The sequence below is a fragment of the Pelophylax lessonae genome, assembly GCF_965119305.1.
Source record: "Pelophylax lessonae genome assembly, chromosome: 7".
NCBI classification, from domain to species: Eukaryota; Metazoa; Chordata; class Amphibia; order Anura; family Ranidae; genus Pelophylax; species Pelophylax lessonae.
The window spans coordinates 67,802,332-67,817,776 of record NC_138774.1 but is presented as its reverse complement, the minus strand read 5'-3'; the positions used below and the strand labels follow the sequence as shown (position 1 = coordinate 67,817,776).

Sequence of the window (15,445 nt, the reverse complement as noted above, 5' to 3'; positions counted from 1 at the left end):
TATACATCAATTAGGGCTTGTGGTCAGTGAAGGTTTTAACATCATTACATAAACATACAGAATCATAGGTGGGAATGGATGGACTGATGTATTTTAGATAAATCATTAACTAGGTACTAAAACATTGGCCAAGGAATAATTGTTTGAGGGAAAGCAATAAAATGACCCAAATTCAAAATACTGTTAACAGGCAATGCGTTTAGGGACACATAGGAGAGAATGGTGGGGTGGTTAGTGGGTAATTTTACAAATGGTTAAAGATAATCTACATCTTTACTACTATGTGCATGCGGACAGAGGGTAGTTTACAAATAATGGCCTGTGTCAATTGCTGTACATCCAAAAACATCATAATTCGGGTGAAACTAGTAATACATGTAATGTAATGTAAAAAATCAAACATACCTTGATATAGTCCTTCTGCAAGACCTTGATGATGGCAGAGCAGGTCTCAGGGATGATGACTCCAAGAGCTTGGGGGGAGATGCCTGTGGTGAACTTCAGATCCTGCAGGCTTCTCCCTGTTGCAAGATACCTCAACGTCGCAATTAACCTTTGCTCAGGAGTAATTGCAAGCCGCATACAAGTATCCTGCTTCAGAATATAGGGGGACACCAGGGCAAGAAGACGGTAAAAGATGGGATCCGTCATCCTCAAATAATTCCTGAAGTCATCAGGATTATTTTCCTGGAGCTCCCTCAGCAAGGACATATGAGAAAATTGATCACGGTTAAGCAACCAATTTTTCGTCCAGGAGGTCCGCTTCTTCTTCCTATTGCTCGTACGTCGTCTCAGAGCCAAAACTCCAACACTAACGACAGCAACGGACGAATTCACGGTCGCCATAATAAATTCTCGAACGATGTCTCGGAAAATAGCGAAATGTCGTCAACCAAACAAATGCTACCGAAATCAGCGCGAGATGCCCAGAAGGGTCACGGCCAAACACTCACTTCCTCTTTTGTAGCGGCGAACGTGCGTGGAACGTAGTGACGTCATTTTCTGTCGGAAGACAAATGTCCTGGGCAAGTTTGGAGCACTTTTCAACAGACAAACAACAAACACACCAGCCGCGAACATTTGTAGGAAGTTCCGTCGGCCGACGATCGGTACGTGTGTACGGGGCTTTAGTTTCTTGGGTGGGGTACTTACAATAGAAGTAACTTTTTCCCCTTTTAGTTGATAATTTTTTGAAGGTTTTTTCTTATAATATTAGGTTTTTCTGAAAGATATTCCAGGTTATTTTGTTAGAATGTCTCTACACACGTACACTCGTATGTGCACACATGTGCATACATGCATGCATGCACACGTATGCACGAATATACCGGTGTGAGCGTATACACTTACTCTTATATCGTAGGTATGTAGTAAAGGAGACCTTTTTCCTCCCGCACAATCATTAGTATGTGGTAGTCACAGTTATTGTGTAGACTTACTGTTGGTGAAAAGTTATATATAAAGTAAATAATATATATACACATGGAGTCCAGTGAGCTAAAAAGTGCTGGTTTTATTATTCAAGTGACTTGTAGTGTTTCCAGTGGATGATGGGTCATCCTTAAAGGACTTACTGTTTAGTGGTTGCTTCCTCGTGCTGCCATTCAGTCTCTCCAGTCCCTTCAGTGTGAGGGGATCGTGGAGAGACGTTGGTTCCTCGGCCTTATAAAGCCTGTCGCGCAGGCGCCGTGGGTCCCCACGTACTCGGCTAGGTTACGCAATTGGCGCGGTCCGGGTTACTGCGCATGCGCCCGAAGGTGCGCGCGCATCCCGAGGTCCGTCATTGCGTATTGGCCGCCGACACGGAGAGGAGGAACCAAGATCCCTGGGAGGGGGATCTTGATGGGGAAGATGGTATGTCCCGGTGTTCCATCTTAACCCCTGGTTGTCCAGGGGCTTACCGTGCCGGGTGCGATTTTATCCGGGTTAATATGAGGCTCAAGCAAATAACACAGAATAATCATATAGTTAAAGGAAATCAAACATTGATATCACATATAAAGGGTTGGTGAAATTCTCGCGCTGTCTCTCTAATTGTTGTCTACAATATAATATAACACCTTTAATGCCGCAGGTACTAAAATTGGTAACCTACACAATTCAGATAAATATAGTTGGGGGGAGTACCGCGCTTTAAAGTGCTTAATACAACATAGATAAAATTATATACATATGTGAAAAAGTGCCAAAGTGCTTCTTAAATATAATATTCAAAAATTATGTGTCTCAATGTGCAAAATAAATACAATCCGATATAAATCCTTCAATTAATATAATAGGTGATAAAATGGAGTAAACTAAAATTCATCTTAGTAGAACCAACTATATCAATACAATATATAGTGAAAAAAAGTTATAAATCCGTGACCTTTTCAAAATTAAATAATGTGCTCTAAATAGGTGATATCCAATAAAGTGCTGAAGTGTCCTTGAAATAATTATATAAATATATAGTGATCAACAAAATCTTCTTTATCCAAATTTGGCATGCAGGTGCTCTTTCGTGCGGTGCCCACTAGGTGTCCTAAGCGCTCACCTCACTGCTCCTTAAAAAGAGCCTTAAGTTGTATGCCTCAGTATGCTGTTCCTTCCTCCTTATTGGCATATATGTACCATTATGAATCCTCGGTTATATCTCCCTTGTATAAACAGCTATATTCCAGGGGATATATGCGGTCCTTTATATCTCCAAAAAATCAAATTGGGCCAAACATGGTGAAGTACGTCCCATAAATTTATTTAAAAAAAGTAAGAGTAACACTCACATTGCTTTGCGTCTTGTTTCTAGCATAACAAACATTCCTTTGCCGATACGTCACTTCTGGTTTGGCTATCCTACGCGTTACGCTGCGTACCCACGGAAGAAGCTGCGTGGGTACGCAGCGTAATGCGTAGGATAGCCAAACCGGAAGTGACGTATCGGCAAAGGAATGTTTGAGAGGGAGGGGAAAAGGGGGGGGGAGGGAAAAATAATAATGGTAAAAAATAATAAATAATAAGAAATAAAAAATAAATAAATAAAAAATAATAATAAAATAAAATAAATGAAATAAGGGGAGAAGGTAAAAGGGAGGGAGAGGGTAGTGAGGGAGTTTTATTTAGTTTTGATGAACCTGGATAAGGGGTTTCATCATGGTAAAGTATCTCTATGGAGTAGTATCCTCTGGGGTGGATGTCACATTGTTTTTTAGTTAGCAGAACTATGTACAAGAATTTTGGTGAATGGATGAGAATACTTCCTTTTTAGGAAAACTGTATTTCTATTGTCACATTCAGTCAGTTTTTCCCGAGGCGAAACCCTCAAGGAAGGGACGGAAACTTACAATCTCGTTTAGGCCTGGTGGTTTGGTTGCCTTTAAATGTTGTATCCGGAAGAAGCTGCGTGGGTACGCAGCGTAATGCGTAGGATAGCCAAACCGGAAGTGACGTATCGGCAAAGGAATGTTTGTTATGCTAGAAACAAGACGCAAAGCAATGTGAGTGTTACTCTTACTTTTTTTAAATAAATTTATGGGACGTACTTCACCATGTTTGGCCCAATTTGATTTTTTGGAGATATAAAGGACCGCATATATCCCCTGGAATATAGCTGTTTATACAAGGGAGATATAACCGAGGATTCATAATGGTACATATATGCCAATAAGGAGGAAGGAACAGCATACTGAGGCATACAACTTAAGGCTCTTTTTAAGGAGCAGTGAGGTGAGCGCTTAGGACACCTAGTGGGCACCGCACGAAAGAGCACCTGCATGCCAAATTTGGATAAAGAAGATTTTGTTGATCACTATATATTTATATAATTATTTCAAGGACACTTCAGCACTTTATTGGATATCACCTATTTAGAGCACATTATTTAATTTTGAAAAGGTCACGGATTTATAACTTTTTTTCACTATATATTGTATTGATATAGTTGGTTCTACTAAGATGAATTTTAGTTTACTCCATTTTATCACCTATTATATTAATTGAAGGATTTATATCGGATTGTATTTATTTTGCACATTGAGACACATAATTTTTGAATATTATATTTAAGAAGCACTTTGGCACTTTTTCACATATGTATATAATTTTATCTATGTTGTATTAAGCACTTTAAAGCGCGGTACTCCCCCCAACTATATTGATATCACATAATAGGTCATATATACGCAAGTAATGGAGCAAAAAGAATAAATGGAAAAAACTTAGTTTTAACAGCAGTTTCAAGAGTATAATTCTCTGGTTTATATGGGGGCGATCAGGCTTGGGGTACATTCTGGGAAGAGGGAGGGGAAAAGGGGGGGAGGGAAAAATAATAATGGTAAAAAATAATAAATAATAAGAAATAAAAAATAAATAAATAAAAAATAATAATAAAATAAAATAAATGAAATAAGGGGAGAAGGTAAAAGGGAGGGAGAGGGTAGTGAGGGAGTTTTATTTAGTTTTGATGAACCTGGATAAGGGGTTTCATCATGGTAAAGTATCTCTATGGAGTAGTATCTCTGGGGTGGATGTCACATTGTTTTTTAGTTAGCAGAACTATGTACAAGAATTTTGGTGAATGGATGAGAATACTTCCTTTTTAGGAAAACTGTATTTCTATTGTCACATTCAGTCAGTTTTTCCCGAGGCGAAACCCTCAAGGAAGGGACGGAAACTTACAATCTCGTTTAGGCCTGGTGGTTTGGTTGCCTTTAAATGTTGTATCCATCTTGTTTCTATTTGGAGGAGTCTTTTGTTCCAGTCTCCTCCCCTGTGTGGAATATGTATTCTCTCAAGAGCAATACATGTCACTTTGGGCATTTTGTAGCCGTGTTGGTATATTACGTGTCTCCCCAAAGGGAGATAGGGGTTGCATAGCTCCATACTGTTTATATGTTTGTTTATTCTCTTTCCCATCTCTTGTTTGGTTTTGCCAATGTAATATGATCCACATTTGCAGCGCATGAGGTATATTACTCCTCTAGTCCTACAATTAACGAAGTGTTTGGGTCTGAATTCTTCACCGTTGGGAAGTATTGTATCAGTACATTTTTGGATGACCTTACATTGGGCACAACTTCCACAAGGGAATGTGCCTTTGGCTTTACAGGGGTCTTTCCTGCTTCCCTCTTTATATTCGCTATGCGTGAGGTTCTGTTGTAGAGAGCCAGCTTTTCGGTATGTGATCCTTGGGGTGTCTGGTATAAGATGTTTTAATGTAGGGTCTTCTTTAAGTATAGGCCAGTGTTTTTGTAGTATCCTTTTGATCTTTGGATATTCATTAGTATATCTCATTATAATCCTGATATTGTCACTTTCCTTCGTGGTTTTTTTCTCTTTCTTTTTGAATAGGATTTCTTGTCTTGATTGTATATTGACCTTATTGTAAGCTTTTCTGAGGGTACTTTTTGTGTATCCCCTTTGGATGAGTCTTTCAGTTAGAAGTCTTGCTTCCTGTTGGAAGTCTTGATCAGCTTTACAGTTTCTTTTAAGTCTCAGGTATTGGCTATATGGAATAGCTCTTTTAAGGGGTGTGGGGTGAAAGCTGGAGGCATGTAGAATAGTATTTCCTGCAGTCTCTTTCCTGTAAAGTGTTGTCTGTATTTGGCCAATTTCATCTTTTATTATCCAGGTATCCAGAAATGCTACTTTTGTATTACTATAATTTGACGTAAAAAACATGTTATGATTGTTGGTATTCATTTTATTTAGGCATCCTTTTATTTGTTCTTCTGGTCCATCCCATACGATCAGGATATCGTCCAGATATCTTTGCCATAATAGTATATGGTCGGTATACATACGGTTTTCTTCATTGTTTAGGAATTCTCTTTCCCAATCTCCCAGGTATATGTTGGCGTAGGATGGGGCACAACTTGTGCCCATCGCTACGCCACATGTCTGCAAATAGTAATTACCATCAAAGGTAAAGTAATTATGATTAAGAATGTATTCCAACATCCGGGTGATGAATTCATTAAATTTGGTTTCACGGTCACTTCTTTGACTTAGTGTTTTTTTAATAATATCTATTCCTTTTTTATGTGGGATATTATTATACAGCGATTCTACGTCAACTGTAATAAGGAATGCTGTTTCTGGTATAATCATATCTTCCAAGATTTGAAGGAGGTGTACCGTGTCCTTAATGTATGAAGGTAGGTTGGTGACGTACGGTTTTAGGTGTGCGTCAATTACCTGACTTGTAGTCTCGGTAATATTTCCGTTTCCTGAGACTATAGGTCTGCCTGGTGGGTTTATTTTGTTTTTATGTACCTTGGGGAGGGCGTAGAAGGTTGGTGTTCGTGGATGTTTAATCTTCATGAAATTCCATAGGGTTTCCGTAATTATCCCTGCATTGAGGGCTTTGTCTAGTATTATGTTGAAATCTTCATTAAAGGCGTTGATCATAACTGGTGATATTCTTTTGTAACAGTTGGGGTTATTCAAAATTTTCAAACACATTTTTTTGTAATTTTCATTATTCATAAGTACGATATTACCGCCTTTATCGGCTGGTTTGATTGTAATTTTTTCCAGATTTTGTAGTTCTTTTATTGCTAATTTTTGGTTTTTGGTAAGATTTTGTGTCTTATGGTCCTCTTTTAGTTTTTCAATATCTTTTGTAATTTCCCGAACAAACAATGCGATGGCCGGGTTTAGATTTAGGGGTGGAAATTTTTGTGATTTCTTTTTAAAACCTGTTTGTGTGGTTTCTGTAGAACTATCTTCTTCTTCCTCCTCGTCTGTATCTGATTGGTTCTCTTGTTCAGGCCAATCCTCTAAGCCACCCTCCTCCAATAGTAGGTTAAGGTCCTTGATGGCTCGAGGTTCAGCAGCTGTTAGGTTAGGTGGTTGTTCCACTGTTGTAGGTTTGGTATACATGGCTTTGAAAAGTAAATTGCCCGTAAAAGTCCCACCCCCTCTTTTTTGACTTGAGGCATCAAACAAAAATCCCCTGTGTGGAATATGTATTCTCTCTGATACTGTCTGGGTTTCCTACCTGCTGGGTGCAGAGGCTTCCCTGTTGTGTGTTCTGACCTCTATGTGGCTGATGCAGCTGTGATCCGCAGCCATTTTGTTGTAGCCTGGAGCCTGTAGGCTGGAAGAAGCCCACAGCTTATGGACATGTGGGTGTTCTTTTTTGTGGTGGGACATGGTGCTCGGTACCGGAGTGCAGCGGGAGTGCCCTGTGGCCCATGAAACGCACGGAGGTGCCCTCTAAAGGCTGTTGTCTCGGGTGGCCGTCTTCTTCGCCGGATACCACGCCCCTGTTTTTTTTTTCCTTTAAATAAAAAACATTATACTTACCTGCTCTTAGTAGTGGATTAGCACACAGCAGCCCAGATGCTCCTCTTTTTGGGTCACTGGCTGGAGCTCCTGGCCCCTCCCTCCTAATGAGTGCCCCCAAGCAGCTTGCTATGGGGGCAACAGAGCTGAGTCACAGCTCCCTGTGTCCATTCAGACACGGAGCTGCGGCCTGACCCTGCCCCCTCTCTCTCCTGATTGGCTGACTGTCTTTGACTGACAGCAGTGGGAGCCAATGGCGCCGCTGCTGTGTCTCAGCCATTTAGGAGGGAGACAGCCGAGGGATTCATAGACATCGCTGGACAGAGATGAGGCTCAGGTAAGTATTAGGGGTTGCTGGGGAGGCTGCTGCACACAGAAGGCTTTTTATCCTAATGCATAAAATGCATTAAGTTAAAAAAAATCTTCTGTCTTTACGACTCATTTAAAGTTATTCGTAAATGATCACCTTTTAAAACAACCTATTCAGTTTAAAATAGAAATAAAAGGCAAAACATTTAATTCCCTCTGTTCTCAGCTGCATAAGAGCTAGGCAGTACACTGAGCTTTCCAATGAATGGCTGTGCAGGGGGCGGGGGTGTTAGGACAACTCTGCTCACCTGCTCATTGGAGGAGAGGATAAGGATAAGTTCACCTTTTTTAAAAAAATAATGAATGCACATTTTTTTGCATTTATCTTTTTGCAAATGAGTCTGCAAAGCATTGCAACTGTGATCAGTGGATTGTGGGTGCAATGCCAGGCTCCTGCAGAATCTTCTCCAGCTCTTTGCCTGTAGGTACACGCTTTTAGTTAAGAGGTACAGTACTGCTCATTGTGATGCTGCTCACTGTGCTCCCTGTACTGTTTACTGTGCAACTTCATTTCTGATACCTGTTACCCTTCCTTAGCAGTTGTGGTTTTGCCTGAAGCATGGACCCTGTGTCACCGCCCTCCTGTGGCCAGCCCTCTCACAACAGGTGGGTACTGGTGTGTTCAGGGGAGGGAATGGGGATGGGATGCTGGTTCATGATTCACGGCTAAATACTGTGTCTCCCTGGATTTTCTCTTCTCCCCAGCTCTTTCAGGTCTGGTGCTCACCAAGAAAGAGACCCTGCCAGGTCACAAAGAGAATCATCTTCTACATCCAGGTGCCATGAGTCTCCAACAGGGAGCAGGCTGCAGAGGAGACACTCAAGTTCCTCCTCCAGACACCACACACCGCCATAGTAGCCATACGGCTCAGAAAGGCTGTTGGGGATGTGGGGCACATCTCCCGGAGGACAAGTTCCTTTGCGAGACATGCTTTGTTCGCGCAGCCGGTGAGAGGGAGACTGAGGACCAGAGGCCGGAATCCCTGGTGAAGCGGGTGGTGCAGCAATCCCTGAAGGAGTGGGGCGCTGCTCCCATGCAAGATCAAGCTACAACCAGCTCTCCCGTTGAGGCCCCAGAAGATCAGGGCCCCTATCAGCCAAGCTTTACTTCTGGAAGGTCATCTGACAGTGACTCAGAGTATTGAGCTATAGGAGGTTTCGACTTCTCTCTCGTATCTCCAGTGATTAGGGCTATTAGGGAAGGCCTGAAATGGGAAGATCCTGTGGCCCCCCAGGTAAAACAAAGGAAATTCTTTAAACACCTGGGTAAAGAGCGCCTTAATTTCCCATGCCTTACCGAGCCAAAAGACGTCATTACGGACAAATGGAGTAAAGGGGATAGCAAGTCTTCCTTATCCTCCAAGCTGGCGAAGCTCTATCCATTTAAATCAGAGGATGTAACTCACTTGAAGTCAGCCCCTCTCGTGGATGCAGCAGTCGCAAGACTGGCTAAACATGTTACATTGTCATTAGATGATGCAGTCTCCTTTAAGGATCCCTTAGACAGGAAGATCTAGACCTAAAGAGGATCTACGTGAAGGCTGGTGCAGCCTGTAAGCCTGTCTTGGCATTAGCAGCCATGTCCAAAGCCTTGGAAACCTGGGTATCTGACATTGAGTCCAAGCTGGGTGGATGAGGCAATAGATGGCTCTTCAGTCCAAAAGCTTAAGCTAGCCTCAGTCTTTTTGGGAGAAGCTTCCATAGACGTCCTCCGTCTACTATCAAGAGCTATGCTTTCCTCCGTTACGGCCAAACGGGCCCTATGGCTGCGCCCCTGGCTCGCTGATCCAGCATCCAAACAAGCCTGGTGCAAATTCCATTTGTGGGTTCCTCCCTCTTTGGGAATAAACTGGACAGTGCCATAGCACGGGCCATCGGCGGGAAATCAGGCTTCCTTCCTCAAGATAGACGTCTCTTTGGCCAGAAAAAGTCTCAGCAAACCAGGAAGCAGTATACTGATCGTGCAAGGGACGCTCGTTCCTACACACCTGGATTGGGACTTTAGGAGGAATTGGAGAGGAGGTCAGACATCCTCCCGAAGATCTTCTAGGAACCGTACTCCTTCTGGGCAGGAAACTACAAAGTCTTTTTGAGATTGGGCCTGCTCAGACATACCAGGTGGGGGCACATCTGCTCCTCTTTCGTGGTGTCTGGGCGGCCTCAATCTCAGACTTCTGGACTGTCAAAACCGTTTCCACAGGCCATGCATGGTCCTTCCTGACATACCCTGTTCCCAGATTTATTCCAACTCGTTTACCTTGTCAAGAAGATAAAAGAGGAGTTTTGCTTGCTTATGTAGACGCTTTGATGTCTCAAGGCACAGTGGTTCCGGTGCCGGAAGGGGAAAAATTCCTGGGCGTATATTCACCTCTCTTCTTGGTACAGAAGAAGAACGGATCCTGGAGGCCCGTCATAGACCTCACCTATTTGAACAAATTCATAAAAACGAGAAGTTCAAAATGGAGACCCTGTCCACTATACAAAATGCTGTGCTACCAGGCGACTGGTTAGCTTCGATAGATCTCAAGGATGCCTACTTTCATGTACCTGTAGCAGAAAACTTCCGCAGGTACCTCCGTTTCTCAGTAGAAGAGCGGCACCTCCAATTCACCTGTCTTCCTTTCGGCCTGTCTACATCTCCGAGAGTGTTTTCCAAGGTCCTTCTGGCTGTAGTAGCCCTCATGAGGTTAAAAGGAATAGGTCTACACCATTACCTAGACGATCTTCTTCTGTTGTCTCAGAACAGGGTTCAACTGCTAGCCCACAGAGATCAAGTCATTGCGACTCTCATGGAATTCGGCTGGTTGCTGAACCTGCAAAAGAGCCAGCTGGAGCCTACTCAATCCCTAGTTTACCTAGGGGCTCAGTTTGACACCATCAGGGGTACAATCTCCCTTCCTCTGGAAAAAATCCCGGTGGTTCCGGAAAGGATCCTTCCAGCTCTATCCTCCTCCCTTCTGAAGGCTTCTCAGTGCCTCAAAATCTTTGGCACAATGGTATTGACAGCTCCCATGATCAAATGGGCTCTGTGGCGAATGCAGTCTTTTCAAAGAGGTTTTCTGCAGCAGTGGACCCCAGAGGAGCAAGAGCAATTTATTCACATCTCCTCCAGCATGAGGACCAGTCTTTTGTGGTGGCTCCAGCGCAGGAATCTGCTCAATTGAAATTCTCTGACTCCAATCTCATGGACTATCATTATGACAGATGCCAGCAACTCCGGCTGGGGAGCTTATTGTCTGACAGAGGTCGCACATGGGAGGTGGCCTCCTCAAGTCCACACTCCTGTTTCCAACATCCTGGAACTTCGAGCAGCATTTATGGCTCTCAGAGCCTTCTGCCACCTTATAGAAGGGAAATTCGTACTGCTCAGGATGGACAATACCACAGCAGTGTCCTACGTAAAGAGGCAAGGTAGGACCCGGAGCCTTCCTCTCTTCCGGGAGCTAGATCAGATCATGACCTGGGCCCAGGCTCATCTGGTCAACATATCCGCAGTATACATTCCGGGATCTCAGAACGTCCAAGCGGATTTTCTGTCCAGAGTCCAGTTGAACCACAATGAATGGTCTCTCCACGTAGAGTCCTTCAAATGGATTCTGTCACTTGGGGTTTCTACCGAAGTCGATCTGTTCGCCTCTCCTTGCAATTGCAAGCTGGAGAAATACTTCACGAGAGGCAAGTGTCACCAAGCCTGTGGGACAGATGCGTTGACCAACAAGTGGGAGTTCAGCAGGGCATATGCCTTCCCTCCAGGTCCCATAATCCTCAGGTTCCTGCAGAGACTCCAGGCAGAAGATGTGGAGATCGTGATGGTGACTCCATACTGGCCGAACAGGCTGTGGTTCCCGCTTCTCCTGCTACTCAGCTATCGGGACCCAATCCCTCTTCCCCCTCAGACCAGACCTTCTTTTGCAGGGGATAACATTACACCCCTGCCCTGCAATACTCCGGTTGACGGTCTGGTTCTTGAGAGGGAAAGGTTGCTGTCCCTCGGGGGTCATTTCCACCTTGATGAGCTCTAGAAAACCGAGAACAAATAGAGTTTATTGCAGAATCTGGGCAAAATTTATGGAATTTACGCACCCGGAAGGGAGTTCTTCTTCAGTCCCTGTGATTCATGAGGTCCTGAAGTTTCTCCAGGCAGGTTTGGATATGGCCCTTTCAGTTGGCACTCTTAGAGTTCAAGTTTCAGCCTTGTCTGCTTTCTCCGGTGTCTTGTGGGCCAAACACCCACTTATCCAGCAATTCTTTAAGGGAGCGGGCAGGCTCAGACCACAAAGGAAACCTAGATTTCCTAAATGGGACCTTCCTCTTGTCCTAAATGCCTTCTCAAAGTCTGGTCTGATGTCCTCTACATCTATCAAAGACCTTACTATCAGGAAAGTCTTTTTGGTGGCGATCACCTCGGCCAAAAGGGTCTCAGAAATAAGTTTCCTCGGCCACAAGGAACCGTTTCTTACCTTCTTTCCGGACCTAATACCCATGTTGAATTCAAATCCGAAAGTCACCTCGGTGTTTCATGAGAACCAGGAGATGGTTCTCCCTACTTTCCAGTCTTCAGAGGATTCCAGTCCTCATCCCTTGGATGTGGGTGAAACCTTGAGAGTTTACCTTCAAGCTACAGCACCCTTCAGACAGTCAGACAATCTTTTCATCCTCTTTTCAGGAAAGAACAGAGGGAAGCGTGCCTTGTCCATGACCATTGCAGCTTGGATTGTGGCAGCTATTCAACAGGGCTATAGATTAGATGGTTTGGCTCCTCCAGAAGCGATGACAGCCCATTCAACGAGAGGTATCTCAACATCCTGGGCGGCTTCACATCAAGTAGAGCCAGTTGTAATCTGTAGAGCAGCTTCTTGGTCATCTGTCAACACCTTTATGACCCACTACTGTGTGGAGCCTGCCTCCATATCTTCAGTTAATTTTGGTCTGACTGTTTTGTCTGCTAACAATATGAATTACATTTTCTTTGTTTGAGTATTCCCACCCATGTTTGGCTAGTTATTTTCCACACATAGGCTGCCATGGAGACTGTCAGGAAAATGGAAAATTCCTATCAGATACTTACCGTAATTTTCTGATGGTCTCCATGGCAGCCGGAGTTCCCACCCTCTCGTCTTGGATTCGGCTAAGATATGGAACACTGGCTGTACCTGTGAGCTGAAATTTATGGGAGGGGGGTCCTATACCCTTGGAGTGGAGGCGGGGTTAACCCACACGTAGGCTGCCATGGAGGCCATCAGGAAAGGAAAATTATGGTAAGCATCTGATAGGAAATTTACATTTTCTTTTGGTGGTATTTAATCACCACTGGATTTTTTTTTCTAAAAGAAAGACTGAAAATTTTGAAAAAAAAAGTTTTTCCTACTTTCGGTCAGTACATTTTGTAAATAAGTCATTTTTCTCCTTCAAAGATGTGTGTTTATGAGGCGGCACTGATGGGCGCTGATAGGCTTCCCTGATGGACACTGATGAGGCAGCACTTATGGGCACTAATTAGGGGGCACTGATGGGGTGGCACTGATAGGTGGCACTGATATGCATCACTGATGAGTACTGATAGGCATCATTGATGGACAATGATAGGTGGCATGGATAGGTGGCACTGATGGGCACTAATAGATGGGCACTGATAGACAGCACTTATGGGCACTGATGAGGCAGGCAGTGATAAGGAAGCACTGAAGGGCACTGATGGGGTGGCAATGATAGGTGCAACTGATATGCAGCTCTGATGTGCACTGATGGGCAGCAATGATGGGCAATGATAGGCGGCATGGATAGGCGGCACTGATGGGCACTAATAGATCAGCACTGATGAGCGGCACTGATGAGCAGGCACTGATGGGCACTGATTAGTGTCACTGATGGGCACGGATTGGTGTCACTGATGGGCACTGCTGGGGCTGTCACACAATGTCAGTGTGAGCCGAGGCATGGAAAGCAGATAAAGGGCGCTTTCGTGTTTGCATGTGACTGGCTGTGATTGTGGTTGGTCATTGGCTCTTTACCGAGATCGGGGTTGTGCTGTGTCCTAGGAACACGGCGCGACCGTGATCGCCACACTGCACTAGAGCGGTGACACTAAGGTGACGTCATGTGATGTCGTCCCAGAAGGAGAGGGGATTCCACCTGCTGTAATTTTACTATACAGTGGGCGAGAGGTGGTCAATTACGCTTTGCCAATAAAACCCTCAAATCTGATTGGTTACTATGCACAGCTGCATCAGATTCTGTGTGCAAAATGTTTTAGTAACTCTCCCCTATTGTGTGTCCATAGGGGAGATTTACTCTTATATTTGTGACTGTGACAAAGGTGAGGTCTGATGACTCCAATTTGTATTGAGAGAATATAGAAGTCGTATTGCACACAGTGCCACACATTTCTCCAAAATACGCAAGTCAGTAACAAGAATGGTTAGATTTAATTATCAAGTCTTTGATGGTCGGCAAGTGGTTAAGGTAGCAATACCAATTGGATTTACGGTTTTCAGTACTATTTTACCACTTCAGCTTGACAGCAAGGCAGCTAGTATCTTCATAATGTAGCACTGCCCCCTTGAGGGCTGCTGGTTTTACACACTTTGGATTCCCCTGGGTTACCCATAGCAACTGCAAGCAGAAATCTTAGCACGTTATGTTCTTGGCTCAGTCAATGATCAGTCCAGGGTTTGATGTTTTTGTAGTTTTTATTTTATATTGGGATGGGAAAAGGGATGAGTGGGATACTCCAACACTTGAACTATTCACATTTCTGAGGACTTCTAACTTGAGGATGCGGCAAAGTCGCTACTTCATCCTGCCACTGGATGAATCTGAGGTAAATGTTCCTTATAGTACTTCTCTTCAGGGCACTCACCTAGTACCCCCTTTTCCTCCCAGATGACACCTGTCCACTGAGTACACTACACCGGAGTGGTCCCCTTCCTGGGCAGACCCTTAGGCAAGATCCTCTGTACTCATGATACTGCTTTCCAGATACTCGCAGTGCCTCAACTCCTCCAGTCAGCACTCCTGGATCTCTGGGCTCAGCTCCACACCTCTGGCTCATCAGGCCAACCGCCTGTGGCCACACACCAACTGCTTCAGAAGAGGAGGCAGACGCCACCCTCCTTCTGGGACTCTGCTTCCTGCCAAAGACCTCGTGCTCCTGGGCCCCTGGCTTTTTAGACCCCACTACACAATGCACCGAGACAGCCATCTGTGCCAATCCCTGGGGCTGTATCAAAAGCCAGTGTCCTCATTGGCCACGTTTCCTCCACTGTCCAATGTGCCTCCCCATTGGGCACAATAGGGACACTCCCTCAGACCATATGAATCACACACTGGGCACACTGAGCAGACCTAACTCACAGATCCTGCTCTCTGTTAAGCAGAGTGCAATATAGAATTTACCTGCTGATCCTCTGATAGGCAGACAGAGCCAAAAACTATACTCACTCTCTAGCACCTACCTAGGACGGTGTTACAATAAGGAGATTTGTTTTTATTGCTAAAAGATATTTGGTTGTTAATAACTGCTGTGAAAAGTGGATGATCACTGTTTTAACCCCTTTATAATTTTTCAGTGTCAGTGGCTCCTCTCTTTAGGGACAATGGAGTTTGGTGGAGTTGGGACGCTCATCTTGGCTGTCTGCATCGCTTTTCTCATATTCCTCCGGATGTGGAATAATAACAGCAAATTGAAGGACCTACCTCCAGGACCCACTCCTCTTCCTCTGCTTGGAAACATTCTACAGCTGAACGTGAAAGAGCTGCCTCGGTCATTCTTAAAGGTGAGGACAACTTTAGTTTAATCAAACCAGTGCTT

At 44.2% G+C, this 15,445-nt stretch overlaps 1 protein-coding gene across 1 annotated transcript in view; it reads left to right on the top strand.

Moving 5' to 3' along the window:
* Positions 1 to 15,445, top strand: part of LOC309559478 (cytochrome P450 2G1-like) — a 133,521-nt gene that overhangs the window by 37,575 nt on the left and 80,501 nt on the right. Inside the window, exon 2 of the mRNA XM_082262752.1 lies at positions 15,204 to 15,410. Coding sequence (XP_082118878.1) covers positions 15,231 to 15,410 — 180 coding nt within the window. The 5' untranslated portion in view covers positions 15,204 to 15,230. The remainder of the gene's footprint in view (positions 1 to 15,203; positions 15,411 to 15,445) is intronic.